Here is a 25,778-nt window from a genome sequence, read left to right on the forward strand (position 1 = left end):
TTTATTGTTGTTGGTGGTGGTAGTGTTGTTGTTTAGGTGGGTTACACATCTTATGTGAGATTTTGAGAGAAATATGAGCGTTTTTTCATTGATAAGTTACGCATGCACCCATGGGTCTTGAACCATCGCTTCACCCTCAATCCCATTCTTTGCGGGGAGGAAGTGTCATTTGAGCCAGAGCTCAATGGAGAAATATCAGTGTTAATGAAATTGAGGTGTAGGAATCTTAGGAAGAGATATATGAAAAAATTGAAGAAAAATGGAAGTGTATTTAAACCATGATTTCATTCTATGTCATGTAAATTGAAGTAGGGTTTGATAGATAGTTGAATGCCAGCTCAAATATCTGTCTCTTCTATCACAACTAGGACAAAAGGTTTCTGTTGCACCTGGTGGTCGTTGGGGTAGATTCAAAACCTATTCAACAATACAGAGGACCTTCGAAATATGAGGATCTGTTCTAATATTTATCTTTTAAGGCTTGGTTGAACAATCAAAAATTCTCTTATCGAGGTCAGGCACCTCCTCTGGATTGAAAATTTGCAAACAGTTGAAAGCATGTAGTTTAGGCTCTGTTCATAACTAAAATTCTGATGCTGTTGTGCCAGTAATAACTTTGAAAATCTGGCCCTTATCCATCTAGGAGTCCAAGTAAAGAAATAAAAAACTTTGCAATATTTAATGCTGGATGGAAAATATTTTGCAAGTGCTGTGGACGAGAAAGCTATTTAGAATTCTTGGTACAATATTAGCAGCTTCTAACTCCAAAACTTGAAAATGTTTTATAGAAATAACTCCTATTAGATCCCAGTAAGAAGCAGGAAACCCTGCTCCAAAACTCAGTATCAAGCTGGTGGGTTGAGAGATGATTAACTATTTTAACAAATGTGATTATGAATGAACCCTATAGTGATCTGAATCAGATTTTTTTATAAGTAAATCATTTTCGTTAAAAGCTCAGAGGGATGCAAGTATACCAAAGAAACCCCTAATCATAAGAAAAAGATGGACACAAATGGAAAAAAAAAAAAAAAAAAAAAATTGCAAAGCTAGAAAACATCAAGCTCTGATGTGGGGGGATCTGAATCAGATTCTAAAGGAACAAAGAGAAAATTTCATTTGACACGGCCAAGCGGAGCAGGAATAAAACAGCTCTGACAAATTCCACAAAGAACAATATTGTCTTCTCCCTGCTCCTCAGAGTGAAAGAATTCCTTCTTGTTCTTTATTAAATTATCTTGTTGGGCTGTTTTTTAGCATGTGACTTTTTCATTGGATTCTCTTAGCGGTGGGATGAATCATGATTGCTCATTTCTACCTTTTCATATCCTCTTTGACATATGTCTTTTAGGAGCAATTGACAAGGGCTACTTATCAATAATTTTGATCACTCCTCATCTCCTTCATCATTGTTTGCCTGCAACGATACCAAGAAGTAATTCCTTTTTCTCCAACCCAATTTTTAGTGAGGTATTTATATGCTTTTCTCTTTTCAATTTCCTAGTTTCATGAACGAAAAAGTGAACACACACGATTAGGCTGACAAATTCATAGTAGCTGTTGATTATTGGCTTTTTTTGTTGCTTTTCCCCTTGTTTTCTTGCTTTTTCTGTTGGCATTTCTTGTTGTTGCTTTTCTGTTTTCTTACGTTATTTCCTTGTATTTTTGTTGTGGTTGTGGAGATCAGTGCTTTCACAGATAGTACTCCATTTCTTCAACTTTAGACTTGGATTTTGACAGTTCCTTTTTTGTTTCAGCTTTCTATCACGTGTTGTCACTCTTCCTTGGCGGGATACAGATGGGTTTGGCCTAAGTAGGATTGAAGAACCTATTGAGGTTTGTGACTCTTCATGTCTTCTTTTTGCTTTAGAAACCACTTTATCGGGTCCCTTGAAGAGGACAGATCATTTGTTTTGCCCATTTTCTACTATGGCTTGTTTACTTACATTGTTATTTTTTTTATTTTTGTTTGGATTTGTTGTAAGGGAGCATACTCCTTTTTGTTATTTTGATCGCCTATAATTCTTTTCCAATTTGATTAGGAAAAACAAAAAGTCACAATCCCTAATTACACCAAAGCATAACCGGTTGATAATATGTTGTTAATAAGTTAATTCCGAATCAAATGACTAAGAGACCTACAAGTTTTACTCCACAATTTAGTAAATTAAAGAAAATATTAGATTCAGGAAACTCTGATAATAACAAACTAAGAACATTTTATAAAGGTATTTTGATCCATTCTCAATAGACAAGTGGGCTTAATTAGTTTTAAAGTCAAATGGACTTTTTAATTAAGTAAAGATTAGTCCAATAGCCCATTTAACATTATTTTTGGGTCAAGTTATAAGAAATTAGTTGGAATAGGTCCAGTTGGGTTTTCTGGAGGACCCAAAAGAACTAGAATTTTGCAAAAAAACTATGGAACTAGAAAATTAGTTCTTTTTTTTCCTAAGAGATGAGTCCAAAAAGGTTGTTTGGCTGATTCTAGCTAGGTTAGCATGTGTGTATTGATGCGGCTGAACATTTGGTTGATTTCTAGTAAGTACGTCAATGCATCAAGAGGTGAGTTATGCAGGACAAATTATGAAATAGAATGGGGAAAATTATGAAAGCAAAAGTAAAATATATTTAGAACATATTTTGATCTAAGTGTGAAAGGGTTTTGACAAAAACATTTCCTTGTATAAATTTTTTTTGTTTGATTTGTATTGATTGTTCGTTTCATGGTGCATTGCGATGCGAAAGCTTACGAGTGAATGGGTCTTTGATATTTACTTCCTTAAGTCTTTATTCGTTTGGAGTTTGGTTGTTGTTGGGTTTCGAGTGGTGGCAGATCATGGTTGTTTTGTGGTGTTTTTCTTAAGAAATCAAAGCCAATTCCAAAAAATTCTACAAATGACAGATGGAAATGGTTTAAGGTATATTATAATGCACTTTTTGCTATGTTTATGTCATACAACTATAATATTATGTACTTATATTTTGTTTTTATATATAGAGAATTGTTTAGGTGCAATAGAACTAACACATATTAGGGTGAGAGTACATTTGGAAAATAAACGTAGATATTGCAACCGAAAGGGAAAGATCACCACAAATGTGCTCACAAGACATTCAATTTATTTATGTTTTAGCTGGTTGGGATGAATTCCCGAAAAAAGTGATGCTCTCAAGTAGATTTAAAAGAAGTGTTAATATTAGAAAAATGATTTGTGTCAATATATATATATTATTTTCATCTAATCCTACAAATTTAATAGATCAACCATTAGATTTGTGAACTCATGTAAACCTCACACAAATTCAATAGTAAATTCATTCATTCACTATGGAGGATACGAGCTTAATATTATCATAAAATAATGTGAAATTATTTATACAGTTAAATACAAAAATTTTAAATTCTGTTATAATAATAATTATTATTATTATTATTTTAATGAAATGGGTACCTTATATTTCATTTGAAATGAAAATAATCATATTCCGTAAGATTAGTAATATTTAATTTGATCTGGGTAACATGTCTGAAACGTCAATTATTAATTCTTTTGTTGCTTACAGTCTTCGTCATCCTTGATTTTTATTTGAAATGGATAAAAATTTGTTTGGATGAACTAGGGTGTCCTTTCAGGACTTTAGGTAGGACTTTGTTAAATGAAAGATAATGACGGATAACTACTAATTTAACACCTCATGCATTACCCTTGAACTTCCAAGTGAATCGGAGAGCATTTTTTTTGTATTTTGAAAGGGTTAAATCCTGCCGGTTAGAACTTGCCATCAACCGATAACCGGCTAGCCATTTTTAAAAGCGGTTGGAAATAACCGGAAATCAGACTTACCGGTCTGGTTACCAGTTTTAGTATTTATACACCTGATTATAACCGATAACTGAGTATATATGTATAAAACGACATCATCTAGTTTAGGTTTTTTTTTTTTTTTTTTTTTTTTTTGGAACAAACACAACAAAGCCTAGCTTATTGGGCCAAAAAGTTATAATTGTTTTTTATAAAAATTGCTAAATTAGCCAAAAAAGTAGGTCTAATACACAAAATATGCTCAAAATACCAATTATTTAAAAAACCCTGTTACCGGTCCGGATAATTGGCTACCAACCAGTAACTGGCGGTTATTACATAATCAGGTAACCGATAGCTGGTTTTTAAAATTGACCAACTGGCTACCTTGGTTCTGGTTAGCGATTTTAGCCAATAACTGCTAACTAGAACCAAATTTACACCCTTAAGTAAAACAATGGGAGTGATTTTATCGATTAAAAATGGATTGTTACCAAATAATATTAAGTAAAACAGTGGGAGTGATTTTATCGATTAAAAATGGATTGTTACCAAAGAATATTATTTACTTTTCTCTCACAAAAAATTGAGTAATGCTAAAAGTCACTCTAAAAATGATTGGCTTGTAATTGATCATTATTGAATTTTGGTCAAATAATGATTTTAAAAGCCATCTCTTTCATGGAGTGACAAAAGAGGAATACAAGAGTGACTTATAGAATTACTTCAAAAAATTATAAATCTTATTCTGCATTATATCACAAAACTCTTTACCTACAGACCCAAACAATATTTTCTTATTTATTTTAGGGCATCTATCAAATATTAGAAGGTTATATCAAGATTTATAGAGGTATGTTCTCATACTTGTTCTATACATACTACGAAGAAAAAAAAGTATCTATTATCAAATTATTCTAACAATTGGTTTTAGAGTTAATATTTTTGTTTCTTCGTGGTTGTAATAAATTTCCTGTGTTTAATGTGTTTTCATCTGTGGTCTTTTTATATTTTTGGTTGAACCAGCGGTAAACTCATGGGGACATTTTGAGTACTTTTTTTTCTTCGAGAAACAAAAAAATCGTGAGGCCCACTAATGAGAGAGCAGGCACCACGGTGGGTGGCTGAATCTCTGGCCACCTGCATAGAGACCACCGGCATGCACTGGTTTAATGCCGGTTACTCGGCACCATAGTGGGTTCCTCGTTTGGCCGTTCCGATGGTGGCTGGTTGTATAGTCGTGTCGTGAATCTCATGAACCATTGCGACATGCCCATCTGACCATAAGGGTTGGCTGTTCGATGGTAGTGGGAACGGGAAAACCCCGCATGATGCGGAGTGGCTACCGCTGCTGCTGCGTGCGGCGTGTGGTATTTCGCTGTGTTCAGTGATGGCGGCCCTATACGGGTCACCAATGATGAGCTCTAGTGGTGGCTTTTAGGTTGTCACCAAAAGTGGACTAGGCGGAGGTGGCGACCCATTGTTAGTCGCAAAGGTTGGTTCATGGGTGCCGCATGAAAAACTGATTTATTTTGGTGAGAATTGGCAATCACATAAAAGCTGGAACAGGTAGGGTTGTAAACCCTAGATTAAGATCCGCTTGCTTTCTCAAGTTTGGCTTGTTGCATTTATTATCGAGCTCAAGCTTGACACGAGCCCCATTTCGTGTCCAAGCTTGGCTCGCTAGGGTGGGTACCTTGTCTGAGCTCAACTTGTATTGGATTATTTAAATTTTGTAATAAGTAAAAAAAAAAATAAAAATCAAGAGAACAAAATAAACAAATTTTATTAATGATACGATTAAGTATAATAAGTTTTCATTCAATCATACTTATCAAAAAAAAAAAGTTTTCGTTCAATCATATGATTAACAATTCAAATTGTTGATTCAACTAGCATTAGATACTTAATGGTTAGATCATTTAAGATATGGCAATATAATCAACTTTTATTATTAAATTATATACTATATAAGTTATTTTTATTAATTTATATATATATATATATATATATATATATATAAATTAATATGTAAATATATAAATATATGAGTCGCACTAATAAGCGAGTCGAGCCCTTGTACGAGTATGTTCACAAACTTGAAACGAGCAAGCCGAGTTTATATGGTTATATATCGTTTAATAATCGAGTATAGTTTCATGCATAGGAACGGCTCATTTAATAATAAAGTCGCGCACGAGCCGAGCTTTATTGAGTCGAGTTTAAGCAAGCTCACAGGTAGCTTTGTTCATTTGCTGCCCAAGTCCTGAACAACACTTCTTCTCCCTCCCAAAAACAGCTTGCATCGTTTCTATTTCCTTTCCCCCCCTCCCCCCCCACCCCTCCCTCATTCATCTCCCTCCAGAACCGTGTGAGGTACCTGTAATACTATGTGGGCAGTTGCTTCTTATGGTTTCTTTAAAACTCAACTCAATCGGTGAACAATGCGACATCTGAGTGGCAGTGGCATTTTTAGGGGCGAACAAGACGGCAGAGGTGGATGCAGAGGTAGGTTTAGCGACTGGGGCCCACCGGAAGAGGTGGTAGATCTGTTATTTTTCTTGTTTGGTTGTTGAGAAATCAGAGTAAAATCACTTATCAAAAAAAAAAAAAAAAAGAAATCAGAGTAAAATCTTTTGTTGAGGAACTAAAAGTCAATGGCTTGTGTTTCATTCTTTTTTAATATACCTCTTTTTCTGCTACACTTTTTTTTAGAAAGAAAATGAAGAACTGATTTGTTTGATGTATTAGAATCACCCTGTTTTAGTTTAGGGGAATAACTTTTTGTTTAGTTTCTAAGGAATCATAGGAAAATCTTTTGCCTTTTCTGTTGCTTTTCCCCTTGTTTTCTCGCCTTTTCTGTTGGCATTTCTTGTCTTTGCTTTTCTGTTTTATTACGTTATTTCCTTGTATTTTCTATTGGGTTTTGTGGGTTATAGTCTCCCTTTGGTCATATGTTATATTTTTGTTGTGGTTGTGGAGATCAGTGCTTTCACAGATAGTACTCTATTTCTTCAACTTTAGACTTGGATTTTGACAGTTTCTTTTTTGTTTCAGCTTTCTTTCCTGTGTTGTCGCTCTTCCTTGGCGGGATACAGATGGGTTTGGACTAAGTAGGATTGAAGAACCTATTGAGGTTTGTGACTCTTCAATTTTGGTGGACTCCATAACAATCAAGGGCACTACTTTTCTTCAGGTTTCAGAGAAAGGGGCTGCTTGAGGTATTTATTGCCGCCAATAGCATTTTGCCATGGCCACGCCATTTAAACGACTCCCTTTCAAACAAAGAAAAAGATGTTTGATTCCACTTGCTAATATGGTGCCTTTCATTGTTTTGTCACTTGTCTCTCTTCTTAGTACTTGTTTTGCTTCTTCTTTAGATAGTGATTTTCATGCCTTAGTCACACTTAAAAAAGGAGAATTCTCCAACTCCATTCTAAATACTTGGAATTATTCGAGTCCTAGCACAGTTTGTTCCTGGGCTAGAATTCAATGCTCCAGTAGACGTGTTGTTTCAGTGGACTTAACAGGGTTGAATCTGAGCGGCTTTGTGTCACCTCAAATTTCAAAACTTGACCAGCTTACTAACATTTCTCTTGCTAGTAATCAGTTCATAGGTACCCTTGAGATTGCAAATTTGAGCAGTCTTCGATGGCTAAACATCTCATCCAACCACTTTTATGGTAGCTTGGATTGGAATTACTCTAGCATTGCCAACTTAGAAGTGTTTAGTGCCTTTGACAACAAGTTCACTGCCTTTCTTCCACTTGGGATTATGACCTTGAAGAAGCTCAAGTTCTTGGATCTTGGTAACAATCATTTCTTTGGTAGAATCCCAGAAATCTATGCAAATCTGGTTGGTTTGGAGTATCTTTCGCTTGTGTCAAATGATCTGAATGGAAAAATTCCCTACGAGTTGGGCAATCTCACTAACCTAAGAAACATTCGCTTGGATTTTAACAATTTTGAAGGTGGGATCCCAAAGGAATTTGGTAACTTGGTGAATCTAGCTCAAATGACTTTGTACTTTTGTAAATTGGGTGGCCCAATTCCAAAGCAATTAGGCAACTTGACAAACCTGGTGCATCTTGCACTTTCCTTCAATGCATTTACTGGTGAAATTCCATTTGAGTTCTGCAATCTCAAGCAACTCAAGCACCTAGAACTGTCCTCAAACAATCTGCATGGGTTTATTCCAGATTGCCTCGCAAACTTTCCAAATTTGGAAACCCTTCAGCTACCCCGAAACAACTTCACTGGCATGATTCCTGAGAATATGGGACAAAACGGAAAACTTCAGTTTCTCGAATTGTTCTCAAATAAGCTCACTGGTACAATCCCTCGGAACTTGTGTTTTTCAAATAAACTTAGAAAACTGAATCTCTTTAAAAACTTCCTCTCTGGGCCAATTCCTGAAGGACTAGGGACATGTTCAAGTCTCACCATAGTGAGTTTGAGGGACAACTACTTGAATGGTAGCATCCCAAATGGATTCCTATACTTGCCTAAGCTAAATGTACTAGAGTTGCAGAACAACTACCAATCGGGAACCTTGCCAGAGAATGCCAATAGTTCATCAGAGCTGGTAAAGTTAGACCAACTTGACTTATCAAACAATCGCTTGTCCGGTCCTTTACCTCATTCATTTTCAAATTTCTCTTTTATCAAATTCCTTTTGCTTGGTGGAAACCATTTCTCAGGTCCAATCCCATCTTCTATAGGAGAACACCTTAAAATTGTAATGCTTGATTTGAGTCGAAATTCACTCTCCGGCTCAATCCCACCTGAGATTGGAAATTTGTATCATTTGACATATCTTGACCTAAGCCATAACAACCTCTCTGGCTCAATCCCACCAGAAATTTCCAACATCCGGTTATTAACTTATTTAAATTTTTCTAGAAACTACTTGAACCAAACAATACCCACATCAATTGGCGCCATACAAAACCTCGTAATTGCTGATTTTTCCTTCAATAATCTCTCCAGTAAGCTACCGGAATTCAGCCAATTCTATTGGTTTAAGGCCTCCTACTTTGCAGGTAATCCTAATCTTTGTAGTGCTCTACTTAACAATTCTTGTGATTTCACCCCAGGCAAAGGGGGATACAAAAGTGACCCTGCACATTTCAAGTTAATCGTCATTGTTAACATTTTGATAGCCTTTTTAGTGTTTGCTGTTGCTGCTGCCATAATCATGGTTGAGTTATTGAAAAGAAAGCGTCTGGATTCATGGAAAATGACTGCATTCCAAAAGCTCGAATTCAAGGTCTCTCACATCCTCAAATGTGTGAAAGATGACAATGTGATTGGAAGAGGGGGAGCTGGGATTGTCTACTATGGCAAAATGCCGGATGGGGTTGAAATTGCAGTCAAAAAGCTTCTTGGTTTTGGCTCAGACAGCCCTGACCATGGCTTTCAAGCTGAAATTCAAACACTTGGCAAAATTAGGCATCGGAATATTGTGAGACTCCTAGCATTTTGTTCAAACAAGGAGACAAATCTCCTTGTTTATGAGTACATGAGAAATGGGAACTTAAGTGAGGCACTGCACGGCAAAAAATCTGTAGTCTTGGATTGGAAATTGAGGTACAAAGTTGCCATTGAAGTAGCCAGAGGCCTATGCTACCTTCACCATGATTGTTTGCCATTGATCATTCACCGGGATGTCAAGTCCAACAACATTTTGTTAGACTCCAGATTCGAAGCACAACTTGCCGATTTTGGGCTCTCCAAGTTCTTGATCAACAACTGCAAATCAGAGTGCATGCCAGCAATTGCAGGATCCTACGGCTACATTGCACCTGGTATGTGCCACTTTTTGCTCTATTCTAGCTGTATATGAACGTCTCTATTTTTATGTAGTGTTATATTGAGTTAGGATGGTTGGTTGGTAGTTACTTTGTTAGTGAAATTAGTAATTTGTGAATTGTCAAACAACCAAAATTTGTGGCCTTGTTGTAGATTGAAATCCCCTCTTATTAGGCTGTCCAAATAATACAGAAATTCTGACCGTTTAAGAGAGGGGTGTTGCAGGATCCACCTATTTGAGCAGAGGGTAAGTCCCTCATCCCTCATCTTAGACTATCCGAAGTAGGTAGTCCGCAACCCTTTGTCCTGGCTACCTGAATTTCTTTATCATTCGAACAACCTAATAACAAGGGATCTTGATCCCCTTGTTTGATTGTCCTTGCATGGTCCATCATAGGGTAGTGGCCCAACATGGGTCACTAAATTTCAACATCATTAGAAAATCACATCAATAATTGTAAGGACAGGCACCTACACGACTAACATATGTGTCAAAAATGCAAACACCAAATTTAAATTCAATTAGGGAGAGAGGACCTTAAATATATTAGTTTTTATGGAAAATCTTATTTTTATATCCATATATTGTGTACACTTTTCATTCAGATTATTAATTTAAAAATAGAATTAACAAATATGGCAATTAAATATCATATTTATGAAAGATATGCGTAATAGAATGCATAAAATGTGTGAAATAATATTCTCAAAAAAAAAAAAAAAAAAAAAAAAAAGTGTGAAATAACACTTAACTTTTCTTTTTTCCCTTTTTCCACATTTCTCTGGGCCTCATCATAATTGCTTGGAATTCAATGTAATCACTTATCATGGCATTCTTTGTAAAGCCCCGAGTTTGCTCAATGAGTCTAAACTTTTCATTTTAACAAATGGCCTCAAAGTTAGATGGTTATGTACCACCAGCAGCTATTGAGTGTGGAAACTCCAATGCACGGTACCAAGTGCTTTGAGCAATATTTGTGAATTTGTGTTCTCCCATCCTGGGAGGAGTTTTGTGGTCTATCCTACCCAAAAAAAGTTATAATATTTCACCCAAACGTACAGCCCTTTAACCAAGTAGGTTTAGGTTTCCATCAATTTACACGCCCCTGCCCACACAACCACCACTGTTTTTGTATTGTTAGTGTAAGCAAACTGGGTTTGACTAATGTGGAAGGCTCCCCACTTGCATTTTTCTCTCTTGGCCTCTTTGGATTCACTTTAAACATGTTGAATCTCTTTTTGTCTTAACCCTAATTGTTTTCTTTACTCATTGATTCTCTAAAAGTGTGATAATTGACTTTCCTAGAATATGCATATACTTTGTGTTTGGCACCGGCATCGAGAAGGAATGCACTTACCAAAAAATGCATATACTTTGTGTTGTATATTAATATCGTGGTCATCACATATTTCAGAATATACATATACTTTGAAGGTTGATGAGAAAAGCGATGTGTATAGCTTTGGAGTTGTCCTCCTAGAGCTTCTCACAGGCCGCCGTCCAGTGGGTGATTTCTGCGAAGGCGACGATATTGTACAGTGGACCAAAAGGGTAACAAAGTGTTGCAAGGAAGAGGTCATGGACATCGTTCATCCAAGCCTAAAACCGGTGCCCAAAGATGAAGCGATGCAGTTGCTCTTTGTTGCACTGTTATGTGTCCAAGAAAAAAGTGTTAAACGCCCGACAATGAGAGTGGTGGTGGAGATGCTCTCGGAGATTCCTTACCGGTCATTGAACGAACAATCATCCCCGTCTTCATTTGTTCATATTGAAGCAGAACTCTCAGACACAAAGGAGTCTACGTCATCCTCAACCTCAACTCTATCAACAACCAAAAAGTTTGGAGAGATTGAAGAGATCAAAGATTAATGATATTTGAATTTTGTATTTGCATTTCGAAGTGTTCTAGAATTAACAATATCTCTTACCTGTCTATACCCCTTGTTAGTGGGAAAGATCCCTCTCTTCTATTTGTTTCTTGTAGTTTTTCTTCTTTCAATGTAGTTATAAAAAAAAAAAAAATTTTTTAAAAAAAAACTATATCTCTTACCTTGTACAGTTTATTTATACAATGTAAATGGTAAAGCAAATCAAGCAGTGAGGAATATTCTCCATCAACGTCGTCGTTTCTTCTAGGAACCCACCTCAGAAATTGTCTTTCCTCCTCTTCTTCTTCTTCTACTTCAGGTCAGCTTTTATTTCTTTCAAAAATTACAGTGAATGATAGTAGTCATCACCCTTTTTCTTTTAGAATCGGGATTGTTCCAAATGTTGTTATCTTAATGTGCTCTGTCTTATAATGAATATTATTAGTAATGTGAATTTGATAGCACAAGACCCCGTTACTTTTGTTGTGATGTCTTCATTCAGGATGACTATAAAATGTAATGCAGTGGTGAATTTAGATTCAGTAGGAAGAAGTTTAGTCGTGCTGTTAAAGTTTGATATTTTGTCCATTCAATTGAATTCTGCAATGAATTTGCGTGTGCTCGTTGAATTCTGTTATAGTACTTGTTCATTTAAGAAGTTTGTCTAATTTAACGTATTGCTGGCTCTATAGATAGACTTGTTTTTATTAGTGAGTGAGTTTCCAAGTTTCTCTTCCTGCAAATGTTTAAGCTTAATTGTTTACCTTCCACTCTTTGAACCCACAAACAAATAAATGAGAAAATCCTTTGGGTTGCCCAGAGTTAATATTTTTTTTTTTTTTTTTTTTTTTTTTTTTTTTTTTTTTCTGTGTGTTTGAGCTTTCATGTGTCATAAGTGTTTGTGCTCTTGATTATGCAGTTTTGATGCTTCACGAGCAAGCAGCTCCTGCTGTTACCTCTATGCTAAGCTCTTCTACAGCACGACGGTGTCATACTTCAGTTCTATTACAAGAGCAGCGTGATGAAACTGGGCCTCCATCGCACGTATTTAAGAAAGATGCAACTTCCTGGGTTAGCCTCTTGCTGTGTATAATTATGTCATATAAATTGGTTTACTTAAAATATATGAGGGTTGTCAATTGATTTTTAATACATTAACTGTCAATTTTTGTCTACTTCTATCTCTTTGACTGAGCAACTGGTTCTATTTTTATGTTTATATTGAATAACACTTCATCCGAAAGTTTCTTTCCCCTCCCTCATTGTTTGGAATCAGCCGCCTATTGACCATCCTAGCGTTGTTGTGGAATTCCTGTTGATCAATGTTTTTTTCATGCTTCAAACATATTTTCTTTTTTTTGATAAAATTTAAACTACTGTGATGAATAGTTTCGTTCAATATAAACCTCTAGAAATTCCGATTTAAATATATTACCAATTATCCTCTTCTGTCTGTTCTATTAAAGGCAATTTCAGAGAGAAGGCAGATAGAAATTGAGGCCTCAGTCCATGAAGACAAAAACCCTGGAAACTCTTACCAATTGGTGCAGGACTTTGAGCGCCAGTTGCTTCCTGGCCTGGTTTATGGCAATTGGAAGTTGAGTCGAACTCTTAAGTTGAATCAGTTCTGCTACTTTCGTTGATTTGTTTTGGTTGGATTTTCATCCTGAACTGCATCCTTATAGAGTTTTATGTGGAAATTCTGTGTTGCAGGTTTCCATCCTTGCAAACAGGAAAAGATACATCCTCCCCCTTGACTATGCAGCCTGTTACCACTGATATGGAGAAGCCTATGGATAACGTAGTGGCCCTTGCTAAGAAAGCTTTGTCAGCCTCTAACACCTAAATCTAACACTTAAAAGTTAATTTATTTGGGGACTAACACCTAAATCTTTTGTTCGTTATGGGGTCTAGAAGTTTGGTGAACTTACCACTTGAGGAGGGGAAAAGAGTAAGGTCAACACGGCTTCTTGAGAGGCGATCTAAGAAGAGAAGGGTGCCAAAGCCAATAGCTCCAGTTTATGAGATTAACAGTTCTAGAAATGTAGATGTAAAAAAGAAAGATTAGTGAAGGTTTTGATCCAAATGATCCCCTTCGGTTGTTCTTGTGGGGTCCTGAAACAAAACGACTTTTGACTGCTGAAGAAGAGTCTGAATTGATTGCTCGAGTACAGGTATATTACTAAATTATGTCTATTCTTCACAGTAGGGGATTTTTGGCTTATAAAGGGTCTTAACTTGGAATTGTGTGCAGGATTTAATGAAATTAGAGGAAGTGAAGAGTAGGCTTCAATCTCATTTCGGCCGTGAATCAACATTGCATGAATGGGCTGAAGGAGTGGGGCTTAGTTATCGGGTCCTGAGGTTACAAGTTTACTCTGGTAACAGCAACCTGAAAAAGCTGATTTATGCAAACTTAAGAGGAGATATTCAATTCAATTTCTTTTTTGCGGGCTTTATGGACAAGATTCATTTAGGTTATTGCAGTTTACTTAAGAGGAGATATTCAATTTGCAGATGTAGTGTTTTTATGTTTTTAATAATGAAATGAAATTGTGCATTTTATCCTTTCTTGAGCATAAGGAGGGTTGATAAAATATATGATTTTTCTGTGTTTTGTGAAAGCAGGAGCTTGTGTTTTGTTTCTTGTGTCAGTTGTATTTATGAGGTTAAACATCAAGTCGTGCGTAACTTGTGTGCTTTAGACTGCAATAAGATTATGATGTGTATCAAACATCAATGCCCCCATGCACAACCACGTTATGTTTTATGGAACCATTCTTTAACTTATAAACATGGAACGAAAATATTGAACACTTTCACCTTTTAAGATCACTCTCCCTTAATTGTCCATTTATTTCATCTTTTTGTTTTAGTTGTCAGGTGGAAGTTGTGCTACATGATATTAGTGGTTCATTAGTGGCCTCATTTGGAGATGATGCTGAAAAAATCTTAGGATGCTTGCCAACAAAATTCATGTTGGAAACTTGGAAACAACTGAGGTATAAAATAAAATAACTAAGGTTCCTTGAACCATTTTAGTTACTCAATTGCATGAGTATAAGTTGTGTATATGTTTAAATAGGAGAGAAGGAATGAAGCTTTACATGCTTAAACAATATGCTATAGATTTATCGCCTTCTACTAAAGAGCAAAAACTGCACATTATACACTCTTTTGAGCTTTAGGTGGGAAAAGAAATTGCCATGCTCTTGCATCAAAAGCTCATAATCTGTTTCTCCTTAGATTATTTGTTGTGGTATGTAGTAAGGTCTGAATTAATTATCAAGGTTCAACTAGCTCACTTCAAACAACATAATGATTTATTACACTACCTATCTTAGGAAGATATTTGGAAATAACTTTTGCTTTTGTTAATTTTTTTAATTGATGAATTTGGTTAATGGGTACGATAAGGAGTGCTACAGCTTACACTACAACTTACACAATCAGCGTAGCTAAAAAGAAAACAATCAAATTCAAATAGGAACAAACAAACAGTAGAAACAGCTAAAGATAGTTATTCGTAGTGTTTCGTTTACTAGCTTGAGTAGCTTTCTTCAATACTTCAGAATAACATAAATTATCCCAAATATTAGCATGTATAGCATTAAACAAATCTATCCTGTATTTGCATTTTCCAACATATGGTTGCTCAATTGCATGAGTACAACATTATTCAATTATATATGTTCAAGTGTAACAGCGTGCATATATGTAATTGTTTTTTTCTCCTTTTCAAATTGATGGCTTGGGTGTGATCTAAACACAATTGAGTCATGTTTTCTTTTGTTTGTTTCCTCTTTTTTGGTTGATCAATGTTCACCCTAATACAAAATCCCATGTATTAACTCTACTTGAAATAGGATGGCATTGCCAATATAGAAAGCATTGCAAAGCTTTCTTTCGAGCAGAAATTCATTATCCGGCTAAAAGCTGAGTTGCTTTATATCTCGTGGAGGACTAAGCCATAGATTCAATGTTACTTTTCTTCATGACGCACCAAATGAAGATGTATGAATTTATCCTCTTAACTATTAGTAGATTGAAAAGTGATGTTTTTTGAAACTATTGTTGGTATCAAACAATGGCAAATAAGGAAGACAAGCACATACATTTTTATTCTTTAAGAGTGTTTTAATTTGTCTTCCAATATTAGTAAATAAAAAACAATAACGTATGCTCTCTTTTGTGTTACAATGTGTGTGCCATTTGAATTAACTTTTATCTTTTTTTGAACCTTATATTTACTCACTTTTGTAATACTTTTGTAATGCTATGTTATCCATTCAGTTGTTAAAAAAATTAAATATGTATTTGTGCAGGAATTTAGATATTAACTGTTATAAACACTTTTTATTTTATATATGGTTTTGAATTTGAATTTTTAATGTTAATTAACACTTGATCCATAATACAGAGAACCAAGCACGTGCATTGTAGGTGCCATCCCTACTAGTATGTATATATATATATATACACAAAAAAAATGACAAGGTCGTGGGGTCTTTGAGGGCGTCTGAGATCTACTAGTAGAACTAGAGATAGAGATTGGCTGAGAAAGGAAAAGCAAGAGCAATGCAGGAGGAGAAGGTAAAACCATTTTCCGAAAACCCTAGTTGTACAGACAATTTGTTTGATTTTTTGATTGAGCCCTTCTCTACATATTTATCGTCATCATCCTCGGTATCCGTACAAACTGGTCTTTTGGTACTCTTTTTCTTCTTACCTCGAGGAATTTTTCAAGCTTGGCGAATAAATTCTCACGTGAACTTTTAAACCAAGATTTTCGAGCATGAATATTTGTTATAAACTGTGCATTTTATATGATGTCATGAACATTTTTATACAATGATATGACATGATGATATGAATTTTACAGTTGGAAAATTATATGATTTTTAACTCTTGATTTACCAGCATGTAATAAATATGAATCTCTAATTCGAAAAAAATTCCTTGTTGTAGCTCAATCCAAGTAGGGGATAAGGTCAATGAGTTTCTAGCCAAGGATTGCACACCGCCAACAAGGAGGAGAATTTGCAAAGAAAAAAAGAGGTTAGAGGGTTTGCTGGCAATGGATCCAGTGATACCACTTTGGCGTTCAAGTCAATTTTGAGAGGTAAGAGGAAATTTTAGTAGAGTAAGGATATGGTCAATTAGGCGTACCTGAACTAGTTTTCTTCTGCTTCTTATATAGGTCGTGGTGGGTCACCCTCCCCTCTAGGGTTTTAGGAATTCCAACCAGTAGTTCATTACTAATGTGGAGATTCTTCCTTAAATTTGTTAGAGGAGAGGGCATGGCGTGAGCAGCCGTTTGGCTGGGCCGACAGGGTCTCCCATCAATTGCTAAATGTGCTATTTTGGCAAGGGTGCGTTCATAACCCTATTGAACTATTTGGGCCACAAGCCTTCGTGCCCTTTAGGCTCTAGATTTAGGTTGTTGGCCTTTTAGGCCTTTCAACCATTGGTTGTCGGCCTTCCTAGCAATTTGGCGGGTGGCCCTTCTTGTGGGTTTGTTGATAGTTAGGCCTTTCGGGAGTCCCTTAATTCTTTTGAATGAATTGAACTGAACCGTTGGTAATCAGGTCGTCCTTGGCAAGATAAACCCAGCTTTTATGGCAAACAAAATTATAAGGTATTTGAGGTTTTAGGTAGTTAAAATTTTGGAGGTTGAATTGAAAAAGGCCCGAATTAAGCAAGAGAAATGTGTGGGCAAGAGTGAACTTGTAACTACAGCTTGCACAGATCCACAAAAATGATTTAAGTGACTCTCTCAAACTCATTAAACCAAAACCGAATATGAAAATCAACATCTTAAGTATCTTAAACCTTTTTCAAACCTTGATGCCACAGAAAATTGAGATGTAAAGTAAAAAAGTTAAGTGGGTCTTTTTTGAATTTAAAATAATAATTGTTATATTAAATATGAAATAGTGAGTATAAAAATTACTTCTTCTGGTTTTTTGAGATACAAAATTATTAATCAAACTCTTATATTCAAGATTATTAATATATTATTCTCAAGAAACAATATGACTAATCTATTTGATATTTTTGTGGCATAGATAATAGAAAAGATTTTATTAGTTTTAATTTTGAAGAAAAAAAAAACTAATTTGTACACAAAGAGTCTATGTAATGAAGGGGGTGTGGTGTATATATATATGTTTTTTTTTTTTTTTTTTGGAGTGTATATATATATATATATATGTTTGGTTTGCAAATTGCAACAAATTCTTGTGGATGACGCTTATTGAGTTGATGTTGACGAAAACATAAAACAAAAATTTCATTGAATGCTTATTCCATATGTATCAGAAACAACCGTAAAGTGCATTTTGTGCATCCTATGTTTTATGCCATCCATTCCAGCAGTGGCGGAGCCACAACACTCATGGCTCCCCCAAAGATTATAAAAATAAAAATAAAATAAAATAAAATTCCCACCGCAAAATTAAAAGAAAAAAAAAAAAAAAAATCTTTTTACCTACCAATTATCTATGGAGTTTGGTTATCCAGAAATGGAAAAACCCATAGGCATCTAAATCGAAATGGATATACTCGATGATTTTGTACTTCTAAGAGACCGTAAAGTGCATTTCTAGACACTATTTACTCTTTTTTTTTTTTTTTTTGTAATTTCTGTCTTTTTGATATAGTGCTAACATGTTACATATCTAATATATCAATTTGAGCACATGTTGATGAATTTTTATAGATTTTTTTTTTTGAAGCATATATTGTGTGAATTACCAATTTTAGGACACCAAAAAAATTTTAGCGGCACCTCTAATATGAAATGTCTGGCTCCACCACTACATTTCAGTCGTACACCGTAAACCTTTGTGAAAAGGTTAGGGAGGTGTAATTGAAACCAAATTTAAACGACTTAATTATTAGGAAATAAATTTTTTTTAAGAAAAAAAAAAACAAGATTTAAATTTTACATGAACCAAAATTAGGATAAGAACGTTGCCAGCCAAAAACTTTGAAAATATATAAGAGAATAACTTCTATAAGGTCTTGGCACAAATCAAGACATTTGTACCCTCCAATAAGAGCATGACAAATCAATGTGAAATACCATAACAAAAAAAAAAGCAGGAACACCTAATTTATTCTCACCGAGACCTGCATTAAAACAAAAAATCTTTTAGAATAAACTTTTCCTATTCTTCCTACCTAGACCCACCGTCAACCAGCACAAACAATGCCGGCCAGCCCAGATCATGCATGAGACGATGCCGGCCGGTCCTGATAACGCTGGCAAATCTCTCTCTCTTTCTCTCACCGGCAGCAGAGAAGAAGCTCTCTTTGTCAAGAAGCTCTCTTTGTTTCCGATGCTCCCTATCTGTCCCTCTCTCTCTCTCTCTCTCACCTCAGCAGCAAAGAAAAATTTCTTGCTTCCGGTTCTCCCTCTCTCTCTCTTACACATTGGCAGCAGAGAAAAAATTTCTCTGTCATCGGCACACGCACCCGACACCTCTGTTTTTTCTCTCACATTCTTAAACCGAAAGAAATTCTGTCAAAAGAGATGCCATGGTGGGTTCATAAGAGATGGCAATGGTGTTGTCATGTGGAATTGAACAGGTCTCCTCTAGGAATCAAAGATGCAACCTTTGCAAAAGTAGAAACATAGTTTTGTCCAAAATATTGATTCTTTTTCAAGTCGTCATATACACACCGGCAGCATAGTTTTTGGTTTGTTTTCTATGTTAATGCATTCTGGGCCGGCCAGCAACGCCTCGTCTCTGGCGTGGTCTTGGTTGGCCGGTGGCAGGTATGGTGGCTGGCGGTAGGTCTAGGTAGGAAGAATAGAAAAAGCTTATTCTAAAAGATTTTTTGTTTTAATGCATGTGAGGTCTAGTGAGAATAAATTAGGTTTTTTATTTTTTTATTTTATTTTTTATTTTTTTATGGTGTTCCACGATGATTTGTCATGCTCTAATCGGATGGCACAAGCCAAAACCTTATAAAAATTATTCTCTTTCTACAATTATCAAATGCCAATAGAAAATGACACGTCTACAGTTGATTGAAATTGATCTACACTACGGCTTTTCAATTCATTTCTGCTACTCTTGTTTGAATAAAACAGGGAGGCAAGGTTTCAAGTACCCTTCAATTCAGGTCGCGTATTGTAAATGAATTATCATGTCACGAGTATATCACGTGACCAATTAAAAATAAATAAATTAAAGAGGGCGGAAACCATCTCAAGATTATGCTATCTAAACATTATAACCTTTTTTTGGAGTGGTCCAACCGCCTCAAGATTTAGTGTTGGGGCAAAGTATATCATCAATTTTTTTTTTTTTTTTGGTAGGTATATAATAATTTCTTTAATAAGCTTGAAAATAGTAAATTCGAATTTAAAAATAAAAACAGAACTATATAATCGCTCGTGTATACAGCAACAGTCGGCTTCCTATCTAGTTGTTGATGGGATGAAACCACAAAAGGAACACGTGTACGCTTTCAACTAACAGTAATATCAGATGGTAGGACCATTTTTCATATGTTTGCTGCTCAGTCGAAGGTTGAAGATAACTGAGGAAAGTGTTACGACTAAATCAAATGATGATACTGATATACAGCAGAAAATCATAGGATTTCAGTAAAAAATTTCTGCCTCCTTGCTTTCTCCGTCTCTCATCAGAAGTGCTTGTCGTCGAAAATTACGGAACAGGAACAGGCCAGTTATTAAAATCTCATCTTTCTGCTCCAGGAGCGTAGGAGCAACCTGTGGTATATACATCAGAATTTCGTGTAGAGATTAGGTTATCAGTAATCTTATCATCACCTGTCATTCTGTTGTAGAAGCAGCAACAGGTGATACCATTTGAATATCTCCTTCAAATGGAGTTTGATCCATTTCCGCTTTCTTGTCAAGTGGACCTTGAGGGATTCCAAAAAGTGTGGAAAATATCTGTCTATGGCATTCATCACAGAAAAAGAAATAGGAGAAATGGCCTTCATTTGGGAGCTTATGCACAATGGCCCCGGGTAGAACCCGCTCCACATACTCGGTCACTGATGGTGGGAATACCCGATCATCCATGCCCTGTTTCAGCATTCATAAAGAACATAGAATCAACAAATCTCTTTTAATAGCAATGCAAATATTCTTTAAATATAATTAAAATTCAAAGTATGTCTTATCCTGGATACTGTCACAGTCGATCATAAAGGGTGGAAAACAGTGGAAACACGAGGGAAGAGGTAACGTAAAAGGATTGGTAATGCTCTTGTGGGGAATTTCAGCAAACGACTTTTTCCACCTCTTCTTAAAGAAAGGGTACCATTTTTAAAAATCAGAAGCCCACAAAATGAGAGTCACAGGCTGATGGCGTTGAATCAGATTTACTTCAAAATTGTCCATAGACGGTCTGAAGGGCCAAGACATGAAACACATGCATATACATCATTTGTGAAATACTTATAGTATCAAAGTTTCCCGTTAAGACGTCAACCAATAATAGATTATAAATGATTTTCAAACACCATCCTATTATACTAAAATCATAATGGCATTTTGTTTAAAGGAATACTACAGCAGTAAACAAAGTAACAACAAAGAAGCAAGACGCAAACCTGCCATATATGTATTGGGCCTAGGAATCCAGTCAATTCACATTCTGCCTCACTGTACAAGGACCTCAGCCAAGAAAGAATGCCTATTCTCTGACACTTCTTCCGCACCTGAAGATCTGCTGGGCTAAACCCCCAATCTGATACCTGTAGCACAGCTTCCTCTATAAATGGTTTTGTATTTCCCTGTCGAATTGACTCCTCCACATCTCTATGCCAAAATTCTTCGAATATTGGCTCGTCGATCAGGAATTCGTCCTGAACATGTCAAGATTTTGTCATACAAATCATTATAAAATATCAAAACCTACGGCAACTATTGAAGATGATATGTAAGATTGTCAAAAGTTATATAAATAATGTCCAAATTGTCTCTTAACAGTTTTAAGTGGGATAGAGTTAAATCATACATTTTATTGAAAAAACGTCAGTTTTGGGAGAAACAGTTATAAAAAATTTCATAGAGCATTCAAAAATCAAGGAAAAGAATCACTAAGCCAGATACCCACTACTTGACAAATTTGTTATGACTAGCTGCCATTGATCACCCCAACTCCTTATATATAAAAATTGAAGCTTATAATTGTGGCCACAAGTGGAGAAGCTTTCAAGATTTCAATCAAAGATGACAATGACTCACTCTCTTTCCCAGTGAGACAAATAACCGGTTATCAATTCGATCATGCTTTCCAGATAGAAAGCTTCGGCGATAGAAATAGGAGAGGAACTTCGGAAATCTACGAGCTAAGAAGTACAATAATTTTCTTCTTGGCATCCATTTTTCCCACATTCTTTTCATCTCTTCTTTAGTCATGCTCGGATCGTATGGATTAATCATTGGGGCCAAAATGGCTGCTCCTGCATATTCAATGAGGATGCATCACAATTCATAAGTATGTTTCATTTTACCTGCTTATTGTGTTTCCATTAAGAAAAAAAAAAAAACAAAAAACAAAAAGAAGAAGGCTCAAGTGCGAAGACAGGACGGTAGGCAACCAACATGATCAAGAAATTGAATTCCAATTATTTGAGGAAACATGTTAATTGGTAGAATACTAGATACACTACAATTCAATGCATAAAACCCATTAAACAATCAATTCATATGCATTGAAAAAATTGAAACTATAAGTTTATTGGCAAAACCATATACTATCAAATTACAGAACACCAATAATTCATATAATTCAAATTCGACATGGCATGAGCCCTAGAACACTAGCCATAAAACTAGCCATGACCCTGAGGACTAAATCTGTAACATATGTAATTTCAGGACAAGGTTTTGAAAAAAGGCTAAATTAACTTCACATCGCTACCAACGTATTCAAGCAGTTCAAAAATTTTCTTGATAATGAATCAAAGACACCAGGCTTCATCTCATTTATCATATAACCCCGACAACATCTAGTTTTATGCCAAAAGAGTTGCTTCAAATTTTTTTTAAAACTTTCTAGCTTGCTTGCATGCCTCCTGTAAACACAACTTAAGCTACCCATTCATTTCTTGATGTATGTCAAACAGCAACAAACAGTTCTAAGAGAAATTTTTTACCCGAGTTATCAGCATATGAAGGGCAAGGGTATGAAGCTTAAAATTGTAAGAATCAATAATCATACTGAATTCATAAATTTTAGCACAAGGTTCAGATCTCCCAGGGCCCACTAAATAACTGCATGCCAATCATGTGAAGTATCCGAATAGAATTAAAACATAATAAATTAATAATAATAATAATAATAAAAGGTTGACATACCTGCAATTCTGTTAGGTATGTATCTGAGAGCAGCCCAAGCATGAATGGATCCACTTGAATGGCCCAAAAGCCAGAACTTGTCACTAATACCAACTGCGTTAGCAAGGTGCAACATATCAAATGCTGATGAGTTAAGGTTCCTTCCGGGATGAGGATCGCTCTCCCCAAAACCGGGAAGATCATATGTGACCAAGCGAATGCCAAACTCTTCAAGCAATGACATTTTAACTCCCGGTATACCTTTCAGACAGAAATTGTTCAGAAAATCAGTCTTCAAGTCCACATTAGTTTTCACCAACACTACAATTAGAGTCCCATGGATACCACTTCAAAGGATTAAAGATTTATTATTTTTTTTACCTGCAAGTCGTGAGGAAAGAAAAGAATGTGGAGCTATTAGGGAAAATCTAGCTCTGTCGGCTGGAACACCTTGCTCATGGTAAGCCATGTGTCTACCATCTGGAAGTAGTATGTGGCTAGCGCTGGGAGGATGTATACACACCTTCTTTACTGGTGGAATCAAGCTGTCATGTGTGCTATTAATATTCAAAGCTGCAAATGTTTTTAACAATGTTATAGAAGTTTATCTATTGTATACCACAAAGGAAAAAATAAAAGAAATGAGACGGAACGCAAAATCATGTATGCAAGTTCCCCTTCTCAAAATTCCTATAATTTCTAAGAATCCTGATGATCTGGAAAAACTTTACGGCACTATTAAGAACAGAAAACAGAAACAAATGCAGTACATGCAGACAAAGGATAAACACAAGGTGGAAAGCTGTAAACTTAAGTAAAATTCCACCACATAGAAAGGCCAGGACCAAAATGTAAGTTCCTGACAGAATTAGCCACAGAGGCACATTTTGCTTAATAATGGGAACATGCATTCACTAATGAACCAACTTTATGAATACCCTCAATGCCAGTGTTTCTTTACATTTATCCAAAGAGGTCATTATACAGAAGTCCACTTATCTATGGATGTTACTATGACACCACTGCAGGTATTGTCCAAAAAATGGAGTGCTCAGGTTTAAAGATCAACAGTGATTAACTGAAAAATGCAGTCACAATCAATCACGCTCGGGCTGAGCGAGCGCCTTGAATTTACCGCAACCTAATAAAAAAAAAAGCTGTGTCAACGTGATTCACATGAAAGCAATGGCGTCCACCACATATGAATTAAGTAACAAACCTTTTCTCCCTAATGTGACGAAAAGAAACTATCAAATTTTACAGGAACCAATACTTGGTTATTGAACATATAGAATCCAAATTGCGAATCATGGACCACCAATAGGGGGAGCAAGCGATGGAACTCAAACTGACAAATAAAGCAAGTGATTTTCATAAATCCGACTGACAGAAACAATTATGAATAAGAAAATCACCAATTCAAGCTTTTCAAGTAGATCGTCCTAGAACATTTTCATGCATTATAGATAATTCTACAAATACTTCACAAACAAATAACAATTAAAAAACAAAGAGTAATCTTAGAATGAATTTGAAATTCACCTGCAAGCGCGAGAATGAAAACGAAGAATATAACCGACCACGCTTGAGCCGGATCGCGATCCTCCGGCAAAAACTCGTTCAAGTACTTCAATCTGCCGGAGACCTCAGCGTACGGCTTCCGAAGCTTTCGCACGATATACGAGTCCTCAGTCAGAAGGCTCTGCTGCGCAATGTCCCTACAGCCTCTGCCCAATTCCATCAGTATCTCGCCCCAAGCCATTGCGAATCCCTTCACCTGATCCTTGAGGCTCTCCGATCCCGCCGATTCTTCTCCCGAAACGAACCCCGTCCTTCTCGTCCCAAACGACGCCGTCGAGTCTCCGATTGGCTCCCCGGTGTATCGTATCGCCGTGTCCTCCACCAGACTAGCCAGCTCGTCCCGCCACGTGGCCGATCCTCTCACTTCCGCCATTTCGCTGAGAAAAAAGATTTTCGGTTAAGAACTCCCAAACACTCACTCAACTCTATTGAAGCCCGAGTTACACACAAGAGAGAGAGAGATATACGTTCAATTAAAAAAGAAAAAGAGCTCAGAGTAATAATTTCCATTCACAAGAAAACAGAGCTGTGCAGCTTTCCAAGCGTGAAATTCAAGCCAGGTTTGTTTAATCCCAAAAAGAGATAAAAACCTAACCGACCACCGTTCAAACCGAAAAAAAAAAGTTGAGAAAAGAAGCACTCATGAAGTAGAAAAATGCAAAAGCACCTCTGCGGCTCTGCGAGCATTATCCTTTTCTCACCTTTCTGCAGTGAAACCGTTAGGAGCTCTGTGTGGTGTATATGTGGAATTGACTGCTTCACCAAACTTTTAGCAAACGAACCAAGCTTTTGCCTTTGCTGGTCCGAGCGAGACTTGACGATGAGTACGAGACGTCCGATGAGATCACCGTCAGTGGGGGGAACTGACGGGGAGGATCTGGCCACGTAGTCAACTGCTGGCTGCTGCGGCGTGCAACTAACGGTTGGCTACCGGCTCAGTCGGTGGGTGTCGGTTGGTTGTTTGTGCGATTGCCTGACGAGCATGCGCCAGTGATGTGCGGTGCGCGCATGTGACTTGGGAATGTCCTTCTTCGTCCTTTTTCCGACGTGGTGCCTTTTTTTTTTTTTTTTTTTTGACAGGCGTTGATGGGGTTCTCTTAAAGAGTAGGTCTTCCTCAGATCTTAACCGTCAGTTTCCGTCAAGGTTGATCAGGGAACACTTTTCATCTCATCCAACGGTGGTGAGGTCGTTCAACAGTGAATGCGAGTGATATTGTTGTTTTTCCCTGCTATTTTTTAATTGACAGTGAAAGGCAAAGTGGGCGTAATGATAGCGGTGAAAGCGTAGAGTTTTAGCGAAAGAAGTATGACGAGAAAGATGGAGAGAGAAATTTATCGGAACGAGAAAATCCCCGTTGCCCTTTTGGTACCAAACTTTTACA

General features: G+C 36.3%; 2 protein-coding genes and 1 long non-coding RNA gene across 7 annotated transcripts; 2 read left to right on the forward strand and 1 right to left on the reverse strand.

Moving 5' to 3' along the window:
• Positions 1-7,034: 7,034 nt before the first annotated feature.
• On the forward strand, positions 7,035-14,054 carry LOC132191458 (uncharacterized). Of its 4 annotated transcripts, XM_088511149.1 has the most exons (5): positions 7,035-9,613; positions 12,406-12,557; positions 12,953-13,083; positions 13,200-13,660; positions 13,741-14,054. In XM_088511149.1, the coding sequence occupies exons 1-4, from the start codon at positions 7,057-7,059 to the stop codon at positions 13,330-13,332; spliced, it is 2,973 nt and encodes a 990-aa protein (XP_088367275.1). In that variant the 5' UTR covers positions 7,035-7,056; the 3' UTR covers positions 13,333-13,660; positions 13,741-14,054. The 4 variants fall into 4 exon arrangements, with proteins under 4 accessions (XP_088367275.1, XP_088367276.1, XP_088367274.1 ...); XM_088511150.1 differs by lacking the exons at positions 13,200-13,660; positions 13,741-14,054 and having other exon boundaries at positions 12,963-13,071; XM_088511148.1 differs by lacking the exons at positions 12,406-12,557; positions 12,953-13,083; positions 13,200-13,660; positions 13,741-14,054 and adding an exon at positions 11,033-11,791.
• A 317-nt stretch (positions 14,055-14,371) lies between these two features.
• On the forward strand, positions 14,372-17,371 carry LOC148583432 (uncharacterized). Its single transcript, XR_015909339.1, has 3 exons — positions 14,372-14,488; positions 15,907-16,079; positions 16,455-17,371. It is a non-coding gene; the product is annotated as an uncharacterized LOC148583432 (long non-coding RNA).
• A 2,481-nt stretch (positions 17,372-19,852) lies between these two features.
• Positions 19,853-25,385, reverse strand: LOC132192075 (alpha/beta-Hydrolases superfamily protein). 2 transcript variants are annotated; one of them, XM_059607278.2, is made up of 7 exons: positions 25,064-25,385; positions 24,358-24,773; positions 23,197-23,388; positions 22,837-23,076; positions 21,721-21,938; positions 21,084-21,338; positions 19,853-20,553 (listed from the first exon to the last, which is right to left on the reverse strand). In XM_059607278.2, the coding sequence occupies exons 1-7, from the start codon at positions 25,081-25,083 to the stop codon at positions 20,296-20,298; spliced, it is 1,599 nt and encodes a 532-aa protein (XP_059463261.1). In that variant the 5' UTR covers positions 25,084-25,385; the 3' UTR covers positions 19,853-20,295. The 2 variants fall into 2 exon arrangements, with proteins under 2 accessions (XP_059463261.1, XP_059463262.1); XM_059607279.2 differs by having other exon boundaries at positions 25,098-25,384.
• Between the last annotated feature and the right edge of the window lie 393 nt (positions 25,386-25,778).

This window comes from Corylus avellana, chromosome 10, assembly GCF_965113065.1.
Source record: "Corylus avellana chromosome 10, dhCorAvel1.hap1.2, whole genome shotgun sequence".
Classification (NCBI taxonomy): Eukaryota; Viridiplantae; Streptophyta; class Magnoliopsida; order Fagales; family Betulaceae; genus Corylus; species Corylus avellana.

Coding starts and splice junctions, on each gene's coding strand:
- LOC132192075 (XM_059607278.2), bottom strand. CDS start 25,083: ATGCTCGCAGAGCCGCAGAG. Junction 23,077..23,196: donor TCTTTCCTCACGACTTGCAG/GTAAAAAAAATA, acceptor TCTGTCTGAAAG/GTATACCGGGAGTTAAAATG. Junction 20,554..21,083: donor GCCCAATACATATATGGCAG/GTTTGCGTCTTG, acceptor ATGCTGAAACAG/GGCATGGATGATCGGGTATT.
- LOC132191458 (XM_088511148.1), top strand. CDS start 7,057: ATGGCCACGCCATTTAAACGACTCCCTTTCAAACAAAGAAAAAGATGT. Junction 9,614..11,032: donor CTACGGCTACATTGCACCTG/GTATGTGCCACT, acceptor CACATATTTCAG/AATATACATATACTTTGAAG.